The 19,288-nt window shown below is 52.3% G+C and overlaps 1 protein-coding gene across 1 annotated transcript in view; it reads left to right on the top strand.

The window, feature by feature from the left end:
• Window positions 1–19,288, top strand: part of Slc1a7 (solute carrier family 1 member 7) — a 44,586-nt gene that overhangs the window by 12,677 nt on the left and 12,621 nt on the right. Inside the window, exon 3 of the mRNA XM_005072146.3 lies at window positions 12,415–12,630. Coding sequence (XP_005072203.1) covers window positions 12,415–12,630 — 216 coding nt within the window. The remainder of the gene's footprint in view (window positions 1–12,414; window positions 12,631–19,288) is intronic.

The raw sequence follows: 19,288 nt of genomic DNA, 5'->3' as shown, positions 1-19,288 counted from the left end.
TCCTCCTCCTGCCACATTTGTAACCCTGGATGTGTCAGAACCACCAGGCTTGGGATCTGGGTGCCTTTGTAAAGACCCCTGGTGACAACATGCAAACGAGCGTTTCTCCCTGGAACGGCCACTTATCCCAGCCTGGAGTGATTCATGGGCAGCACTCTTCCATTCAAAGGGTCCTGGGAGGACCGGGCAAGTTTCCCTGTCTTCCACACTGACCTCTACCCGGTACTCTTGATGCAAGAGACTGGAGAGAGGCATGACGATGACACTGAAGGCTGCCTTGGAGAGCCTCACCAGTGGGAGACCAGGGGGCTTGGTTGGTATCCATCTCAGTCATTCTTCCACAATCTGTATCTCTTAACTCTTGAACCTCCTTTGTCTAGAATCTACTACAACCTAGCCCAGGGGAATGCAGCCTGCCTTCGCTGTCTGTGGTTGTGGAATGACAGTGAGGGAAGGGTGGGTGAAGCTGGGGTCCTGCACAGGGCTCCAGGAAAAAGCAGGACCTCTGGGATCCCCCCCTAGATGTGTGTGCCCCTCAGCAGTTATCTGTTTGGGAGGGGTTGAAACACGCCAATGAGTATATGTGGAGGTCAGAAGACAACTTGTGGGAGTCCCCTCCTTCCAGCATGTAGGCTCCGGGATAAAACTCAGGTCTCCGGTCCTGGAGGCCCCGCCTTTAGTTCCTGAGCCATCTCACTGGCCCTAGACGGGCATGGGAGCCTGGGCGGCACCCGCAAGGTGGGAAGATGGGAAGGTCACCCTGCTCACAGGGCTGCTGTGAGAAGGCACATGATCAGGCACAACCCGGCGCATGACGGGTGCTGCACGCTCATTTCTAACTTACTAAAGTGTCTCTGAGGCCCAGGTATTTGGCAAAGCAGCTACCTCTGCTCCTGCTGTCAGGGGTCCTAGCAGCTACAGCATACACGGCACCTCCCCTGGGAAGTTCTCTTGGATAGAAACATTATTGACACAGCCATTCATTCGGCTCTGAACCTCCCAAGTGGTACACCCATGTTCCTCCAATCTCACCATGATTCAGTCATGGCATCCTGAGTCACTCCTCTTCATGTCTCTTGAGTTCTCAGAATCTCTGCTTCTTGTTTCCCTCTGTTCTCACGACCCTACACCAGTCTCCCACTCCTGTGGGTGTCCCTTGTTCTGAGTCGGTTGGTCACAAACCGAGCAACTGCTCTGTGCGCTGGGAGAGAACACTGGGGTCTTCAGCCTCCTTTGTCTGTTTTATCCAAAGCCAAAACCTGATTAGGTCTCCTCAGTTTCTCTGTTTCACAGGGTCCCAGTGTAGGGTCAGCTGGGTCTCTTCTCATCTGGGAGTTCTCCTGTGGAAAAATCCACTTCCAAGCTCCCTCAAGCCATGGGTAGAAGTTGCATCTAGTAGCCTGAGGTCCAGCTTCTGTTGTTTTTGTTTGCTTGTTTGCATGCGTGTGTGAGTGTGTGAGTGCGTGTGTGTGTGTGTGTGTGTGTGTGTGTGTGTGTTTGCTTTGAGACATGGTATCCTGTAGTTCAGACTGGCCTCAAAATTAATATGTAACCAAGGGTGATTTTGAACTTCTGATCCTTTTGTCTCCTCCTCCTATGCACCAAGATTATAGGCCTTCACTACCACACCAAGTGCTGGGGATTAAACCCAGGGCTTCAGACATACTAGGTAAGCAATCTCCAACTGAGGTACAAACCTAGCCCCATGGGCCAGCTTCTTGATGGCTGCTCTCTGTCCTGGGCCATCTGCTTCCTGCCCCCTTCACAAATGGTTCATAACATGGCTTTAGCTTTGTCATGGCTGGCCAGAAGCCCCCGCCTCCCATCTTCCAAGGCAAAGTCACATGTGATATGCCCATGCATGTTATATGTTCCATGGTCATGAGCGTTACCTCCCATCACTTTTGTCCTGCCTGTTAGGAGCAGGTCACACTCAGGAAAGGACTGCACAGGGCAGGGGCCTAGGAGGTCACCTTCGGGAGGATCTACCTTTTTCTCCCTCTCCTCCAGTTTCCCTCTTTATCTTCTGGAACAGTCTGGGTTCTGGCCTTTGTGTTTCAAAGTCACCTCCACTCAAACTGTCCTTGCAGTGAGGTTGCATTGGGTGGGGCTTCTCAGACTCTGCTCTTCCAAAAATTTCTTCTGAAGTAGTACAATGGCTTTACCATAGAGACACAACACACAGAGCAATAGGTGACTCTCACTGCCCAGGCAGGCTCTGGGACTCAGTAGGTGCCTAATAATGCCTACTTAGTGAGTAAATAGCCATGAGAAAGCGGTGGGGGTTGAGCTCAGGACAAGCTTCATGGCCAACATTAGAACTGAGTCCTGAGGGAAGTTAAGGCTTGTCTTTTGTTTATATTGTTACTAATGATTATTTTGGAGGCAGGTTGCATGAATCCCAGGCTGGCCTCAAAACTTTTGATCCTCCTGACTCTGCCTCCCAAATGCTGGGATTCCAGGCTGTTTGCTGGTGGGACGATTTGGTTACTTATTTGTGTGACCAGAGTGATTTCAGGCTTTCTGTGTTCTGAGTCTAAGGCCCCACTGGTCTCAGCTGCAGACCTATCTTGTGTGTGATTATCTGGAGTGAATTCAGTTCCATGTTCTCTGAAGGTAGGAGATTCCCCTTCGAGGTGCTGGTTCCTCCTACCCCACTCCACTTTCGTGAGTCCCTCCAAGTGCAGCCGTTCTGCAGGCCTGGAGCCCTGGAGGCCTGGAGAGGGGCTCTCCTCAGCCGGTGATTTCCATGCTCATGCTGACTGCCATATCTGATGTTCACCCAGTGAAGAAGCGAGACTTGTTGGGTGAGCCTCAGCAGACCCAGGCCTCATTAACATCTTAGGCAAGTGTAATTGGGCTTGGTTTGTGCCTTCTTTACTGACTGGAAAACTCAGTTCAGGCTGAAGGCCAGGTTCTTGCTCTTGAGACCTCATTTCCAGAGGCCAATGTCAGTTTATGTCACTCAGTAGAAGCTATGGGTAGCTCAGAGGGGTAGTATGACTGGCCAGCCATTAGCCCTGAGGCTCTGGGTCTCTTTGCCTCCTGGAATTGCTGGACTCATGAAGTACACAAGACACATGTCCCTGCTCTAGCTACAGACATACTGTCACCTCTTCCATAAATCACCCCCAAGCACTGATTCTTCCTTGTTCCTCAAGCTCCTCAACATGCTCCAAGGATTAGCACCCTAGGGTTGAGCCTTGGTCCCCCTTTCCTTTCCAGGTTCTCCTGAGGGTCTTTCCTGCCGGCTGAACCTGTGGGCTCTCTGAGTACACTGCCACTAACCTCAGTAACAAGGAACAGGGTTTAGAGCTTTAGTCTTTTCTTGCAAAGGGCCCTTGAGCCTCTCTTGCAAATTGGTGCCTCTTTCTACAACTCTATAGGTTTTCCATCAAACCACAAAGGGCCCCACTTCCCCTAGGCAGCAAGCTCCCTCTTGTCTCACATCTGCCATTGGGGAACTTTTTCTCAAAGTGAAAGTGACAGCAAGGAAAGTCTCTATCACTGAGTGTTGACACCTCGTAAAAATTGAAAACTTCTGCATCACATGACAATGATGGTCTGATGGGCAGAATCTGCTATCACTGTCCTTAATTTATGTGGGGGCCTCACCCAGAGTGGTGCTTAGGTGGGTGCCAAGTAGTTTGCCATTCTCAGCTCTCCTCTGCAACTGTACCATTCCTGATTCCTTTCACATATGCCCTGGGACCTAGAAGCCATCTTTTCCCACTTTCTCCCAATAAGGATGCTTGTTGCTGCACATATCTCTTTCCTCTTAAATTCATAGACCAATGGGGGGAGGGGGAGGGAGGGAGGGAGGGAGGGAGAGAAGAAGGGAGAGAGGGAGGGAGAGAGGGAAGAAGGAAACCAAAAACACACACTTTCTGTTCCTTTAAGTTCTTGGAGGATACCTTCCTGTTTCTTCCATAAAAACAAATCTGCCTCCTGCTTGCTTTGGTTTTCATTCAACAAAATGTCCTAAGAGTTTCCACCCTGCACCTGTGCCTTGGGGGCTCTTGCTAGACTCGGCCACTGGGGACTGCAGCTCTTCTCCATCACCAGTTCTTGCCATGCCCCTAGACACACCACACTTCTGCACCTGGGACTCTAGAGTTACCTCAAGTCATGCTATTTACAGCATTCTTAGCCTCTGCCATAAAACAGACTCAGCATATGTGCAAACTTACAAAGCAGGCACTAGCAGATGGGGTGTGTGTATGTAACCCATCGTGGCTCCACTTTGGCGAACCTTGGGATGTTAACTGTGCCTTGCTTTCACACATTCACAGACAAGAGCAACACAAAAACTGGGGGGTGGTTAGCCCAACATCTGGATCCAGCCAGAGCCTCCAATTCTTCCTCCCCCCTCTTTTTTTTCCCCCAAAACTTCCTCTCCCCTCCTCCAGTTTCTCAAACCAGGCATCATTCAAGGAAACCGAAGCCATGTGTTTGTGATTCACGGAGGCTGAGCATGGCAGAGTATTTTGTCAGCTCTGCCTTTGAGAGAAGTCATGTGTATGTGTTTGTATGGGAGCTTCGTGTGGGTCTGTTGTGAGTTGGGTGTGTTTGTGTGCCCATGTATGAATTGTTTTTCTTCCCGTTTCTTGTAAGATTTTTGACGGATATTTCTTAGAATCAGGAAATCATGTTTGGTCAGAAAAGTCTCCCCACCCATTCTCCCCCTTGCTGAGGCACTCTAGTTTGGCAGACGACTCCACACACCCACGTTCTGACTCCTTGGAGATGGGCCTGGGCCAAGCAGTCTTGAAGTCTGGTTTGGGAGCCAGTATGTAGAAAAGTTTCTCTGGGCTCTGGGACAGGCTCAGGCTGGAGGAGGCCACAGCCCAAGTGTCAAACCTGGTATGGCCTGAACTTCTGGACTCAGCCCTGAAGTCAGATAGCCTTCCTGTGCACAGCCCTGCCGTTCCTGCAGTGGGGGCTGGGAGCCTTTCTTGGCCCTCTTGCCTGGTCAGCTGAGATGCTTGCTGATCAAAAGAGGAAACACAACCCAGCTAGGATCTGTGCCAGGGCAGACCTGCAGCCTAGAGATTCAAAGACTCCGTCCTTCTCAGATGCTCCTGGCCTTGCTGTTTCCTCTTCCACTCCCTGATCACCTTCCCAGGATGCACTGGGCAGAGCCACCTCCAGGAAGGTGGGTCCAGCTCCCTTGTGGGCTAACAACTGTGTTTCATCTCTCAGTCACAGTGGTGACCCAGAGATCTGTGTCATTACACTGCAGGTCTTGCTACCTATTAGACAAGGTCCCTGAGGACAAGCCCCTCCTTATTTCCGGGACCCCAGGTACTCGGAGCAAGTACCCAACATGGTAGGTGTGGTAACACGTACACAGGGCTGGGAGGTAGGTGGTTTTGAACGAGCTGTCATCTATCTGCTGAGACTCACTGTGCCTAGCAGAGTCTCATTCAGACAGGCCCAGCCTGAGCGTGGGGACACTGTTAGTCCTACTGGAGGAGTAGGGGACATTCCCTTCCCTCGGGAGTGGCCTTTCTAGGTACAGCCTGGTTCCGACCAGTCTGGCAGGTGTGTCCAGGAAGTCAACTCATGGTGGAAATTGTGCCCTCCTATGCTTGGTCTTCTGTGCCACTTGACAGAGACAGCTCTACGGGAGCCCGCCCGGGAACCAGGGAGGACCGGTCTGTGAGGCTGCAAAGGACAGCTGTGTCCATCGGTGATCCTCTTCCCTGGAGGGAGATTCCATCCTGGCTCTGGGAAAAGCACTTCCTAAAGGACACACTGACCCACGCGGCTGTTGCCCCAGAGTGGTGCAAGCAGAGGCTCTCGGGGAGTTTCTGCACTTTGGATGGAGTACTGGGACCAGATGGCTCATATTTTAGTGAACTGGCATCAAGACTTCCTGCCTCAAGTCCTAGACAGAATTGCCTGGGGGAGAAGGGGTGTGGCAGAGCCATCTGGGAAGCGGAGCCAGGCGCTAACGTGGCACTTGCTGCCAGACTGTGCCTGTCATCGGCTTGGGGGGGGGGTTAGGAGGGCTGATGGGAGACCCTCTAACTCATGGCCCACAGCCATTCACATACACACCTCCTTGCCCGCAGGGTAGACTACCTGTAGCCTGAGAAGTCAGCCGAGGTCAGAGCCAAGGACTCAGCCCAGGACCTCATTTGTGGTCCTCTGGTCAGCTGGTAGCGGGAGTTGTACCCGAAGATTGTGCTGGACACCTGAGTGTCCACCGCGTGACTTCATTAAGTGTCTCAGAGAGGTTTGTTGATGGGTGGGATGGCTCTGGTGGAGGTTACAACAGGCATTGAGCTAAGGTCCCATAGCTCCCTTTCAGCCCCAGTACCCAGTCTACTGTCCTCCAGGCTCTGAGGTTCTTGTCCCAGAACCCCAATGGCTTCCCCTAAAGCTCTTGTCTATTTTACTGCCTGTCAAGCCCAGCTGCTGTCTGAGGGACACTGTCCCCTCCCTGTCCCTTTCCCATTGGTACTCAATCTCAGGGCAGGTCTGTGGCAGCCTTGAACCCTCAGGCTAATGGCCCCAAGTCCCAGGTGGCTCATCAGGCTACCAGCAAAGGAACTGCCAGTGTCCCTCCCGGCATTCCTCCTGGCCACCTCAGGGTTCCCACTGCCGGGTGCTCAAAGCCAAGTGCAGCCCAATACTTGTCCGTGTTCGGTTTCGCCGCGTCAGATTTGGCGGGTGATTCTAGCCTGCTGGGGCCCTTCATCCAACAGTCAGCCGTTCCCTCCAGCTTGTTGTCCTCTACAAATCTGATCCACATGCTGTCGGTGGCCTTGGCCAAGCCCTTGCTAAAAACGACTAGAAAGGAGAGGGCTGAAAGCAGAGCCCGAAGACCCTGTCTACCGTCTGCAACTGCTGTTCAACTCCATACGGTTGCTGACACGCCGTCTGGCCCCGAAGTTCTAGTGCCAAGTGCCTCAATGTCCAAAACACACAGCACCAGGAACCTGCCTCAGCCCGGCTAGGGAGCCAAAGTTAGCTCAGGTGGCCAGCTCTCAGGGAACCTACATTGGATACTCAAAGTCTCCTGAACCCAAGCCATCCTTACAGGCTGGCCCAGCCCTACCCCCAGGTTTAACGTCCCACATCAGCAAACTGACACTCAGGTCTAGTCAAGCCCTGGGCTCCGTGTACCTAGAAGTAAGCTAGACTGCGGCCTACACTGGGGGAGATCCAGAAAACCTGGTGCTTGATTGATGTTAGAGCTGATATCAAACTCTCTGTCCCCTTGCCTTGGCAAGTGCAAAGATTATAGACCTAGTCTGTTTCCCTCACTTCACACGCCTCCACTGCTACCTTGCGCTTCCGGTCTGGTCTCGGGGAGTTGGAGTGAGTGTACTGTCAGTGTCCTTCAACAATCGGAGAGGCAGAGGGTACTTCCTAGGGAAGGTGGCAGAGGTGACCACTGTCGGAGAAGGACTCCAGAGGACACGGTGGCGAGAAGGTGGCTGGAGCTGGCAAGGAGAGTGAGGAAGGCCAACCCGAAGCGGTTTTTGTTGTTGTTTTGTTTTCCTCAGTGTAACAGTCCTGGCTGTCCTGGAACTTGGTGTTTAGACCAGGTTGATCTTGGACTCACTGAGATCGGCCTGCCTCTGCCCCCCAAGCGCTGGAATTAAAGGTGTGAGCTACCACCGTCCAGCCCAAAGTGGTTTTAACTGTTCTATGGGTCACCTGGGAATGAAGGCTAAGGCCGGGCACTCTGCGCCGAGGTTGAATGGGGGAAGCAAGTGGTCAGGGCCTCAGCAGAATCTCCTCCAGTCCTGCCCACCATGGTGTTTCTTGCTCAGTTATCTGGTGGGGTTCAGAGTGACAACCTGGGCGCTGATGTGGAAGCCAGGTGAGAAGCCTAGCAGTCAAGGCCTCCCTTCCCCCACTCCTGCAGACTGAAACAGGTTGGGAGCCAGGCCAGCTCCCTATCGTCTCTACAAGCTAATGTCTCTAATCACTTCAATCTCTTGATCCCCAATCCCTGGGCACTCAGTAGTGAACCAGATGGCTTGGGAGGGAGATGTAGGCCTCTGAGCTCCCATCCTCCCTGGGGCCCTTTTACTGACCTTAGGCATCCTAAGAGCAACCAGCTAAGCCCCGAGTGAGGTAGACAACACAGTTACTGTCCCTACCCTAAATCAGGAGGAATATCTGCGGTCATCACTTTGGGACCTACTATTCCATCTGTAAGTCTTGGTCTAGTATCCCAACAGCTGGTCCTCTAGGCTGTATTTGGTTACTTTCTCAGATGGCAGGCTCACCACCACAAATCTATAGGCTATAGCTATGTACAGAACTCGGAGAGTTGAAATGAGATGCTATTACATGGGCTGGACCACATGACAGTCATTATCATACCAAACTAGGCCTTAGACCAGGACCATATCTACTATCAAGGAACCCTGGAGAGAGGGCTCAGGAACCTCTATTCCAGTCTTGATTCTAGAACTTACTTCCTGAGTAGCCTGAGTTCCACTTCCCTTATGTACAGCTCAGACACACACTGCCCAATACGAAGCCACTAGCCTATCAAGCACTTGAAATGCAGCTAGTGCACATATTGATTCATTAATTAATCTTAATTAAAATGTAAAGACTGAGCAGTGTAAAACATTTCACATTGATCATTTATGGCAATAAGTTGGATATCCCAGGTTAAAGTATTATTTTTAAGATTTATTTATTATTTGTGTACATAGTACTCTGCCTGCAAGGCAGAAGAGGTCATCAGATCTCATTACATATGGTGAGAGCTACCATGTGGTTGCTGGGAATTGAACTCAGGACCTCTAAAAGAGTAGTCAGTGCTCTTTCTTAACCTCAGAGCCATTTCTCCAGCCCTAAAGTGTTATTAAATAGATTCCATATTTCCTTTTACTTTTATTTTCATTTGAGACAGGGCCTCACTTTGTGGTCCGGGCTGGCTTGACCTTTTTGAACTTTTTAAAGTTAATTAAGGGCTAAGGGATACTAGACTATAATTCTATCACTTGGGAGATTGAGGAAGGAGATGGCAGAGTTTAGGGCCAGACTCTCAAAAATAAGAAAAAAGATAACGATTAGGAAATCTAATGGCTCTGACATCGGGATTCCTCAGGGTGCCACCGACTTACAAGGCTGTTGAGCGGTGGAATGAGGCAGATACTCACGTCTATGGGGAACTGAAAAGCTCCTGGCAGCCTCTATGGCTGCCAGGCAGAGAGTCTGGGGCAGTGTCTTCCACCACCCAAGACACGCTTGTTCTGGACATAAGCGAGAACACGGAGAAATAGGGAGGCAGAATGCCGAGGTCTTCTCTCCCTCCACAGACTGCCACTCCCTTCATTCAGCCACACATGCACAAGTGTCCTTGAGGCTTGATGCTCTCCCAGGTACCAATATGTCTTAACTTGTCAGTTTTCAGAAAGAAAAAAAAAAAAAAAGAAAGACAGAAAACCACTGTAGCAGTGAGGCTCTAAAGCGAGGCTCCCAGCCTGTGGGTCACGACCCCCTTTGGGTCAAACAACCTTTTTACAGGGGTTGCATATCAGATATCCTGCATATCAGATATTTACATTGTGATTCATAACAGTAGCAAAATTATAGTTAGGAAGTGGCAACGAAAATAATTTTATGTTTGGGGCTCATCACAACATGAGGAACTGTACTAAAGGGTTGCAGCCTTAGGGAAGTTGAGAACCACTGGCCTAGAGTCTCAGTTCTCAAGGAACTCACCAGCAGGAGGGATCCCCAGACCCCAGACGGTAGAAACTTACCCTCCATCCCTCGTGCCCACCAGTTTTAGGAGTGGCGCTGCTCTCACACAGGGCCTGTGTTCTCCTGGCACTTTGCTCCCAGTCTTGCTGGCCACTGTCATGGGCTGCAGTCACCTTGGGCACTGCCAGCGCCAGCCTGGGGAGCTGCCTACTCTCCTGGCTATTGTCAACAGGCGTGTTCCCTGCCTCTCCCGCTCACCAGGCCCATTGGCGGGGTGGTAGGTGAGGCGGGGTGGTCGGTGAGGCGGGGTGCAGGAGTTCTGAGCAGGCCTGCATGGCCCTGTGTAGATCTCTCATCACACCTTCTCAGACTACGGTGCCCTCTGGGGTTGGACCACAGGGCCTCAAGTTGTGACCGGGTTTGCATTTCTTCCCCACCTCCCGCATCTAGGTGTCCCCGTTGGTGCCACCTCGCTGGGCCCCTTCCTCAAGAACCTCGTCCTTAGGAGATCTGACTCTCATCGCGCCCCTGCCCACAGTCCCTCAGGCTGTGAGTCTGAACTGCAAGTGAGAGAGGGGTCTGTTTCCCAAGATGCTCTGGGACTCCCTGAAGCTGAGTCTCAGCCCCACTTCATGTCTCACTGGGACGGGCTTTCCAGTGACGGGTCTGTCCCTTATGGTGGGTGGCCCAGCACAGCGGTGAACAGACATCATTTTATCTGAGGTCCAAATTGTTGCTCCTGACCATTTTGGGGGCTTTAGGGGGTCCATGGTTTGTGCTGGAACCCCCAATCCTGGGAATCTTTGGTTCTGTGCCTCTCACCTATGCAGACACTGTTAGACCCAGTACCTGGGAAGTAATGACTGCTCTCTCTCCTCTGCACCCCGTGGGGCCTCCCAGCCCCTCCTTGACTCACATTCAAGGCCACCTACAATCCGTTTTTTTCTGTCCTGTCTCCACAGCGCACACAGACCCTGAGCTATGACCTCACTGAGCAGCCCAGTGTCCCATACTTTAAAGTCTCCTTCTGCCACCCGCTCCTGTTGGCATCTCCAAACCCTCCCCATCTTGGAGGAACTAACTTCGATGCCACCGCCTCCAGGAAACCCTTCCCTACTGTTTTAGCTAGAGCTCTCCCCTAACAGGAATGTCCTTTCATTGTCACCTTCCTTACTGTTCAGATTTGTCCAACTTCTGCAGCAGTTACCTGTGTCCTGGTGCTCTTGTCTGCCACCCCCCCCCCCTGCTTCCTGGCAGAGTAGCTACTTCCTGAGGTCAGGGATAGGATCCAGACACGAAATCAGACAAGCCTAGGCTGGCATGAGTGCTGGTCTGGCAGGACACTAGTGGGGGTGGATTAGGGCATGCCCTCTCTCAGGGACTGGCTTCCCTATGGCCTGCAGCAGGTGGGCCTCTCCACAGTTCTGCTGAGGGAGGGCAGAGGTAATCTTCCTTGGATAATGGTCCCAGCAGCCTCGTTTACTCTGCTGAAAATCCCATTACTGGCCTTTGCGATTTATGTCTGAGACCAACCCTAAGTCCATCACTAGCATATGGCACCCTGGAAGAGGAGGAGAAAGGAGACTGTGCATTCTTCCCTCCCTCCCTCCCTCCCTCCCTCCCTCCCTCCCTCCCTCCCTCCCTCCCTCCCTCAGGGGCACCTTATAATATAACAACTCAAAGAAATGGGGTGGGGACAGAGACCAGGAGAGGAGGCTAATGTCATGAGATGCCTCCAGGAGGACCTGGTCCTAACGGGAGAGTCAGTCCATGCCCAGGACCAAACAGAGCTGCCCAGGTCTCAGGGGTAAGGTCTGTTGTACAGGCTGGGCACTGGCTGCTCTGGGTATAGGGCTGACATTGGGGAGAGCATGAGAAATGGGAGGATTATCTGCTCTTGTTTACATGATTAATCCAAACAAATACTTCCTTTATCTGAAAGAATGAAAGGGCTTTGGAGGAAAATCCTTTTGGCAGAGAAACAAAGTGCAGGCATTTCCTTAATTAATCTCTCAGCTCCCTCCCCAGAGCAGAGACACCTTCAGCACTGGCCAGGCAAGGGGTGGTCTGTCTCAGTGCACTCTGGAAGACATGCCTCTGTGTTCTCATGTGGAGAGGGAGAATCTTGGACCCCCAGAAGGAAGACTTGCTTGTCAGAGGTTGCATGGCCAGCTGACAGGCTAGGTCACTGTCTGTCCCTCACTCATTGGTTCATTCAGTAAGCCTGCAGGGGCCACTGGCGCCTTGCCAGCCAGTGCTCTGGTCATTGGGGACCCATAGAGAAGTCAGACATGTCCCTTTCATGGGCACTCAATCCTGTGACTGGATTAGGCAGGTAAATACACCATGACAACCAGGGTCATGAGAGAAGAGGCTGAGGGAGCCCCTACCATTGGCAGCCTGAAAGGACTTCACCATGGAAGTGACATGGCCTGGTCCTGTCTCGAGAGGGGCTGGACAAGTGTAGGGGGCTTCTGAGAGGAACCGTGCAGAGGGAGCAGCATATGTAGGGATCCAGAGGTGTGATGGACTGGAGACCCAGGTTTCAGGGAGACAGAGCACAGAGCAAGGGGGGTTAGGAGCCTCAGGACTGATGGCTGGGAGGGAGACTGACTTCCTGGAGCACCTGGAGGGTACAGGGCTCAGTGGAGAGGAAGCCACAGTGAGCACACCAGAGTTCCTGGCCGAGGTCTTGTGCCTCTCACAAACCTGACCCGTCTTGCCTTCCAGTTTGATGTCTGGCCTTGCCTCCCTGGATGCCAAGACCTCCAGCCGCCTGGGCCTCCTCACTGTGGCATACTACCTGTGGACTACCTTTCTGGCCGTCATCGTGGGCATCATCATGGTCTCCATCATCCACCCGGGCGGCGCAGCGCAGAAGGAGACGACCGAACAGAGTGGGAAGCCAGTCATGAGCTCAGCTGATGCCCTGCTGGACCTTGTCCGGTAACTCTCTGTCCATGTGCTCTTGGGATCCCCAGGCCTGGCGCAGGCGCCCTGTGTGGCCTCCAGAGGATACACGGAATGTGGGACTCAGGTCAGCTCTAGATTAGATGTGGCAACATGGGTCAGGAGGAACCTTGTGACCCTCTAGTACGCTGACATCAGTGGTGAACATGTCTCGGTCCCCAGCCCCTGGGCGGCCTGCTGGGCTCTGCTCTGCCATCTCCACGGGGTTGGGGACAGGCGAGAGAACACCAGGCTGGGAAGGGCTGCGAGCTGACTGATCCTACAGCTGTTGCGGCCACCCAGCCTGCAAGGCAGGAGGCCAGTAGTTATGGCTCCCTCCTTTTCTCTATTGGTCCCTTTGCCCTAAATGAGAAAACAAGACCCAAAGAAGCAGTGTGGCTTTCCCAGCTTATTTAGCAGGGAGGTGAGGCCCCAGGATTCCATCCAGGCTGCTGGCCCCCAAGACAGTGACTTTGTGGAGCCACTACCTTAGTCACTTCAGCTCCATGAACCTGAGCCTGCTCCATAGCTGGCAACTACCCTCCTGGCCCTCGCCAGTACCAGCACTGGGCCCAAGCCTGGATCAGGAGGCTCAGCCTCCACCCTTCCCTGCTCTAGAGGAGTCACACTGTCAGGAGGGAAAGATCATGGCATGCTGGCCCACTTCTAAAGGCCACAGGAAGCAGGTTGGATTTATTTCTGCAGTGCTGGTGATCCAGCTCAGGGTCTTCTGCCTGCTGGCCAAACGCTCTGTCGCTGAGCACAGCCCCAGCCCAGAATATAACTTTCTGGAGCAGCATATTCGGTGTAGAAGGCTCCCTCTAGCCACCCGAGAGGCTACGGACCCAGGTTGGGCCGGCCCGAAAGAGGAAAGCAGAACTGGGATGGCCACTGGGTGAGACTAGGGAGACCGGCATGACTAGCAGGGACACCATCAGCAGTCGGGAGCATGAGAGTAAGGGTGACTGAGGAGGTTGCAACTGGCCGTGACCCAAGAATCAGAGTGAATAAGCATGTGGTGATCAAGCCAGAAGAAGGTTCTGCAGCAGGCACGGACCTGCCACAGGAGAATTCGAATCTCTTGGGTGGATCTGAGCTGGAGATGGAGATTTTGAAATTAAGGAAAAGGCAAGTGGCCCCGGGGATGGAGGGCTTAACCCGGGACATATGAGTATGCCAGAGCTGGACAGCCCCTGCACACACATCACACTGGAAATGACCTGTGCCTTGGGATTTTGTTGCTGTGAAAAAACACCATGACCATGGCAACTCTTATAGAGGAAAACATTTAACTGGGGCTGGCTTACAGTTCAGAGGTTCAATCCATTATCGCCATGGTGGGAAGCATGGTGGTGTGCAGGCAGACATGGTGCTGGAGGGGCAGGCAGCAGGAAGAGAGAGTGACATTGGGCCTGGCTTAAGCTTCTGAAACCTCAGAGCCCATCCCCAGTGTCACACTTCCTCTAATTAATCCACATCTATTCCAACAAGGCTACACATTCTAATCCTTTCAAATAATGCCACTCCCTGTGGGGGCCATTTTCACTTAAACTACCACAGCCTGAGGGGCTCAACTGTCTGACTTGCTCCATGGATTCCTTCCAGGCCCTCTTCATCTCCTAATCAGTTTAGGACATAAGTCCAGACCTAGCTAATACGAAAACCCCAGCTTTGTCAATTTGACACAAATCCTGCCCTTTCCTTGTGGGTCTGATTCTGGCTTGGGAAACAGCAGTGGGAAGATCTTACTTGTTTGCCCCACCGACTCCACTCTGATAGGAGGGCACACAGGGGCCCACTTTCCTGGGCACGTGCATACTGCTGTAGGTATTCCCTGGTTGTATTTCTTCCAGTATTTTCATAGGTTCTAGCCTTCCTAGCATTGGGCTCTCCTGCTAAAATAATCCCTGTTTCATCTGGGCACTTACAATGCTCCCTTCAGGCAAGATCTCTGGTCAACTCCTAAGCCTGGGCTACCCTCTTGGTCAGGGACCATTCTGTAAGAGCCACGGCTGGTCCATGGAAAGTATATTTATCTTTGCTAGAAGTGCAACCCTTTCCCAGGGCCTTTGGATATGAGTCAGGCACAAGCCTCTACATTCCTCAATTCCTGGGAGACACAGCCATGGTCTCTGAGTGACTCTCCTGGCTCAAAGTTAGAAAGGAATGTTCTTTCCTTCCCCATGGGAACTGGTGGCCAACACTTAGCATCTCTCCCTCTTTGTAGGAATAATTATCCTGTGTGTCAGTCAGTTGCAGCTGTGTAACAAACCACCCCAAACTGATGGGCTTGAAATGTCAAACTGGGGTTTGCAGTCTGCTGGAAGGGTCCGCTGATGCAGACTGAGACCACTCAGGGTCTGCAGAAGGCTGTTGAGGGGCCTGGATTGGCTTGACTTAGATGGTTTTGCAGGCTGCTCATGATCTCCATGCTTCAAGGCTAGTCCTGTTTTCTCAGAATGGCAACATTCCTCACTGTGGGAAGAAGCTGGCCTGGGTATTTTCTTACCATGAAGATTGAAGAGATGGAACTAATGCGTGAGGCTTTTGTAAGCCAGGTGATATGACATCATCCCACGTAATGGCTTTGAAAGTTCCAAGGCACCAGTGTTTTCCAATTTTTGGTTCAACCTACAAACCACTAGAGTGACAACACATTTGCCTACAACATCTCCAAGCTACCATGTCCAAGCCAAAGGCCTCAGTCCCGCCCTCCTCCCTCCACACTGCCCACTCTCCCACTCTTCTGAATGCCGTCAGCTTCAAAGCCAGACCCAGACCACGGCCCTTCAGTGCCGCCCGCGCTTGCCGTTCTCAGTGTCCAGTGGGCTTCTCTGCTTTCTCTCTGCTCCAATCTGATGTATTCTCAGCACAGCAGCTCAGCAAGCCGTCCCGTTGGTATCCATGGCTCCCCTACAAGCCGTCCTCTTGCTGTCTGTGACTTGCTTGCCAGCTGTCCCCTCAGCCTCTGTGACTTAGAGCCGTCATAGTACCTCCTTCCCTCTCCACTGCCTCACTCAGGGCCTCAGAGCCCACTCTTCCCCTGACTCTAGTCAAACCAGCCCCCGCCAGTCTCGTCCCATGTGTCCCCTGTCTTCATGCTGTCCCTGCCTCTCCGCATGGCCTTTCCTGGTGAGTGAGCATGCCTCTGTTCTTCACTGAGGTCTCTGCTGTGGGCCAGCTTCCTGCTGTGTTGTTCTTTGCTTGGCTGAGATTTTTCTGCCCAGCCCCTCTCACTACCTGACACTCTCACACCCTCAGATTTCTTATGTCTTCCTGTCAGGCTCCCCGCTGCCCCTGGTGGTGGAAAGATCCTCACAGGCCTCTCCAGGAGCCTACACACAAGGTTGTGATACCAACAGAGCAGTTGGGGGTCTAAGGCTCATTAGGAAAAGCATGAGCGCAGGGGCCAGAGGACTTGGTCCTTGGCGATTCTGTGGGCTGCCTGGGGCTGACAGGAGGGGCAGGGGCAGGAGGAGAAGTGGAAGAGGCCAAGGAAAGAGGGATTTTGAGAGGCCTCCTTCTAAGAGCTGTTATTTCTAGGATTACGTTCCCATGATCCATCATTTCTCAGACCGTGTGATTCAAAACAGCTTTTCCTCAGGGCGGGAAGAGCAGCCGATGCGCAGGGAGCCCAGCCCTCCCCACTTGCCTCCCCTGCTTAGGGCTGCCAGGCTCTGGGGCCCACACGTGTGTCAGAATCAGACGGTGTGCACTTCATGGCTTCTCACACAGTGAAGTCAAGCCTTCTGCTGCGTTGCGGCTCTGCAGAGCTGCAGTTGGGGACCACTGACACCATACCTCTGTGAGAGGTGGGGTTGCAGGGAAGGTGGCACGCTTCATGGGTGCCGAGCCACCATCTTCGATGCCCGAGGCCTTACCCCCTTTCCTGCCAACAGCCACTGTAACCTTGAGTAGGTGGCCCTCTTTCCAGGGCCACACAAGACCCACAGCTAGCAAGAGGCTGCGGGTGTGAGCAGAAACTTCTGGAGATGGGTAATGGGGCAACATGGCAAAGCTCAACCTCAGACACCATGAATGCCAGGTCTGGGTTGGCCTTCAGGCCTCGAAACTGGAACACTGGACTGGGGTTGAGCTCAGTATCAGGACACAGGCCTAGTATCACGAGGGTTAATCCCTAACACCAGAAAAAACAAACAGGGAAAGAAATGAGACACTGGTGACGTTGGGAAGGGTGAACGGAGCGGAGAGGGTGGACAGGTGTGACTGCAGGCACAGGATGCCCGGGAGGCAGCCCACCTTTAAGTCTCAGGGTGAAGCACTGCACCCAGAACTGCAGGAACAAATATGAGTCCCCACATCAGGACCAACCACCATCCCCACATCAGGACCAACCGCCGTCCCCAAAAGTCAGAGGAGGAATGATGGGGGATGTCCTTCTCTTATTGGTTGATGAATAAAACACTGATTGGTCAATAACCAGGCAGAAAGGATAGGCGGGGCTTCTAGACCAGGAGAAGGCCTGATTAGGGTAAGCCACAGCCTCGTGGCAATACACAGATTAATAGAAATTGGTTAATAATTAAGACAGAGCTAGCCAGTAGGAAGCCTGAGTCATTGGACAAACATTTTATACTTAACGTCTTTGTGTGTTTATTTGGGGCAAAGCGGTTGTGAGACCAGGCGGGACAGAACCCTCCATTTTCAATGGAAGGTGCATGGACACCACGCTCTGGAGCTGTGGGAGGAGATGAACCACCCAGAGTCACTTTACCATAGTCTAGAGCAGGCATCTGCTAAATGCTGCTGACAGAATGAGAACACACATGACCAAGGCGGAGACCCTGGGGACCTGGGAACACTGTACCGATGTGAAATGTCAGAAAGACGAGACTGGTCACACAGGGAAACAAGACCCTGGGGCTCAATGCTAAGGAGGCAAAGATGTGTGCTGTGTCTCAAAGATGATTCAAGATCACTACAGACTGTGTCCCTGGCTGACCTGCCAACTCATTAATTCATTTCCCAGGGCTCCAAGTTAGAGCCCTGACGTCGGCTCCCAGTGCGGCCTCGGGAAGTCTGAGCAGGGAGCTAATCAGGCTGGCTGTTGCTTTTTCCACCGTATTAAAACACCACAAAGATTAAGTAATAACTTGGCTCCCTTTGGAGCTCCCCGTTAGCATCCCGAGGGCTGGATGAGCATCTCAGGAGCTTTTCTTGAAAGGAGCAAGCCCCCACCATGGACCTTGGTGGGGGTTGCAGAAGGAGGTAAGTTTGGAATCATCTCAGTGAGAATTTACAAACAGCAGATATGGAGGGTAGCCTCGGCAGGGAGCCTAGGCTAGACTCTGGGAGTTGCAGATACGACTGTTCATACCCCCAGACACATTCTGTCTATGCTTTAGGTAGCTGCTACCAGGTTACAGGCCTCATGGGATAAAGGAGGAATTTTCCTGTAGGAGTTCAGAACCAACAGAAAATGAGCATTTTCCCACATAACACTCAAAAGTATGGGGGGTTTTTTGTTGTTGTTTTGTGGGGGGTTTTTGTTGGTGGTGGGGGTGTTTTTGTCTTAGATTTTGTTTTGTTTTGTCTTGTCTTTGGCTGTCCTGGAACTCACAGAGATCCTCCTGCCTCTGCCTCACAAGTGCTGGGATTAAAGGTGTGCGCCACCACAGCCTAGCAACCAGTGTTTTTCAACCTGAGGGTCACAATCCCTTTGGCAAACCTCTGTCTCCAAAAACATTTATATTATGATTCATGACAGTAGCAAAATTACAGTTATGAAATAGCAATGAAAATAATTTTGTGGTAGCAACATGAGGAACCTTATTAAAGGGTCACAACATTAGGAAGGTTGAGAACCACTGTCCTAGACTAACGCCATTCATTCTTTAGGGATAGAGTTTAGTGACTTCCTCTCCCCTCTGGGGCTGTCTGTTTAAAGACACAAGAAGATGTTCTCTTTCCCTAACAGGCCTCCATAAAGAAGGAAGGGAGGGAGGACCCACACTGGTGGGAACTCGCTTGCTCCGCCATGGGCCACCTGATGAAGTGGCCTCACACTAAAGGAAGTCTTGAAGGAATGTACATGCTTGCCTTTTTAGCTCTTCTTAGCCTAGAGTCTTTTCTGTAAGGCTGACCACCTCCTAAGTCCTGAGCCTCCTGGGGTTCCTGACCAAGATTTTCACACTGTTTGACAATCAGGGCAATCTGATGGCAGACATTAGCTTCCAACTCAATGAGATCACAGCTCCCTTCCCTGGTGACAAAACTGATACCCCTGGGGGAAGGGTCACAGAATGCTCTCAGCCAGCCTCTGCTTGGGTAGCTCCTCCACCCGCCTCCTCTGGCCAGATGTGTCCACGGAGCCTTAGCAGGAGCACAGACATTGCAGGCAGACGCTGCTTCTGGCCCCAGCCGCTGGGCAGGAGGCTTAGGAAGCAGAGCACACTCATGTCCACGTGTACAGCCTCACTCGTGTGTGAACCGAATCTAGAAAGAGCACTGCCAAGACAAGTGAGCCAGGGTGAGCCAGGACAACAGCAGCGTGGGTGTGTTATCAGAGCTCATTCCGGGAAACTGAACAAGAGGCCATAAGCATCTCCAATCTGTAACCGTCCTGGAAGGGCAGAGGTGGGAGTGTCTTGCTAGATCCCTTAGAGAAAGGTCACTGCAGGGGCCACTTGAAGGC

The sequence above is a fragment of the Mesocricetus auratus genome, unplaced genomic scaffold (assembly GCF_017639785.1).
Source record: "Mesocricetus auratus isolate SY011 unplaced genomic scaffold, BCM_Maur_2.0 Super-Scaffold_100014, whole genome shotgun sequence".
NCBI classification, from domain to species: Eukaryota; Metazoa; Chordata; class Mammalia; order Rodentia; family Cricetidae; genus Mesocricetus; species Mesocricetus auratus.
Note: the sequence above shows the minus strand (reverse complement) of the source record. Positions and strands in the feature narration are given on the sequence as shown.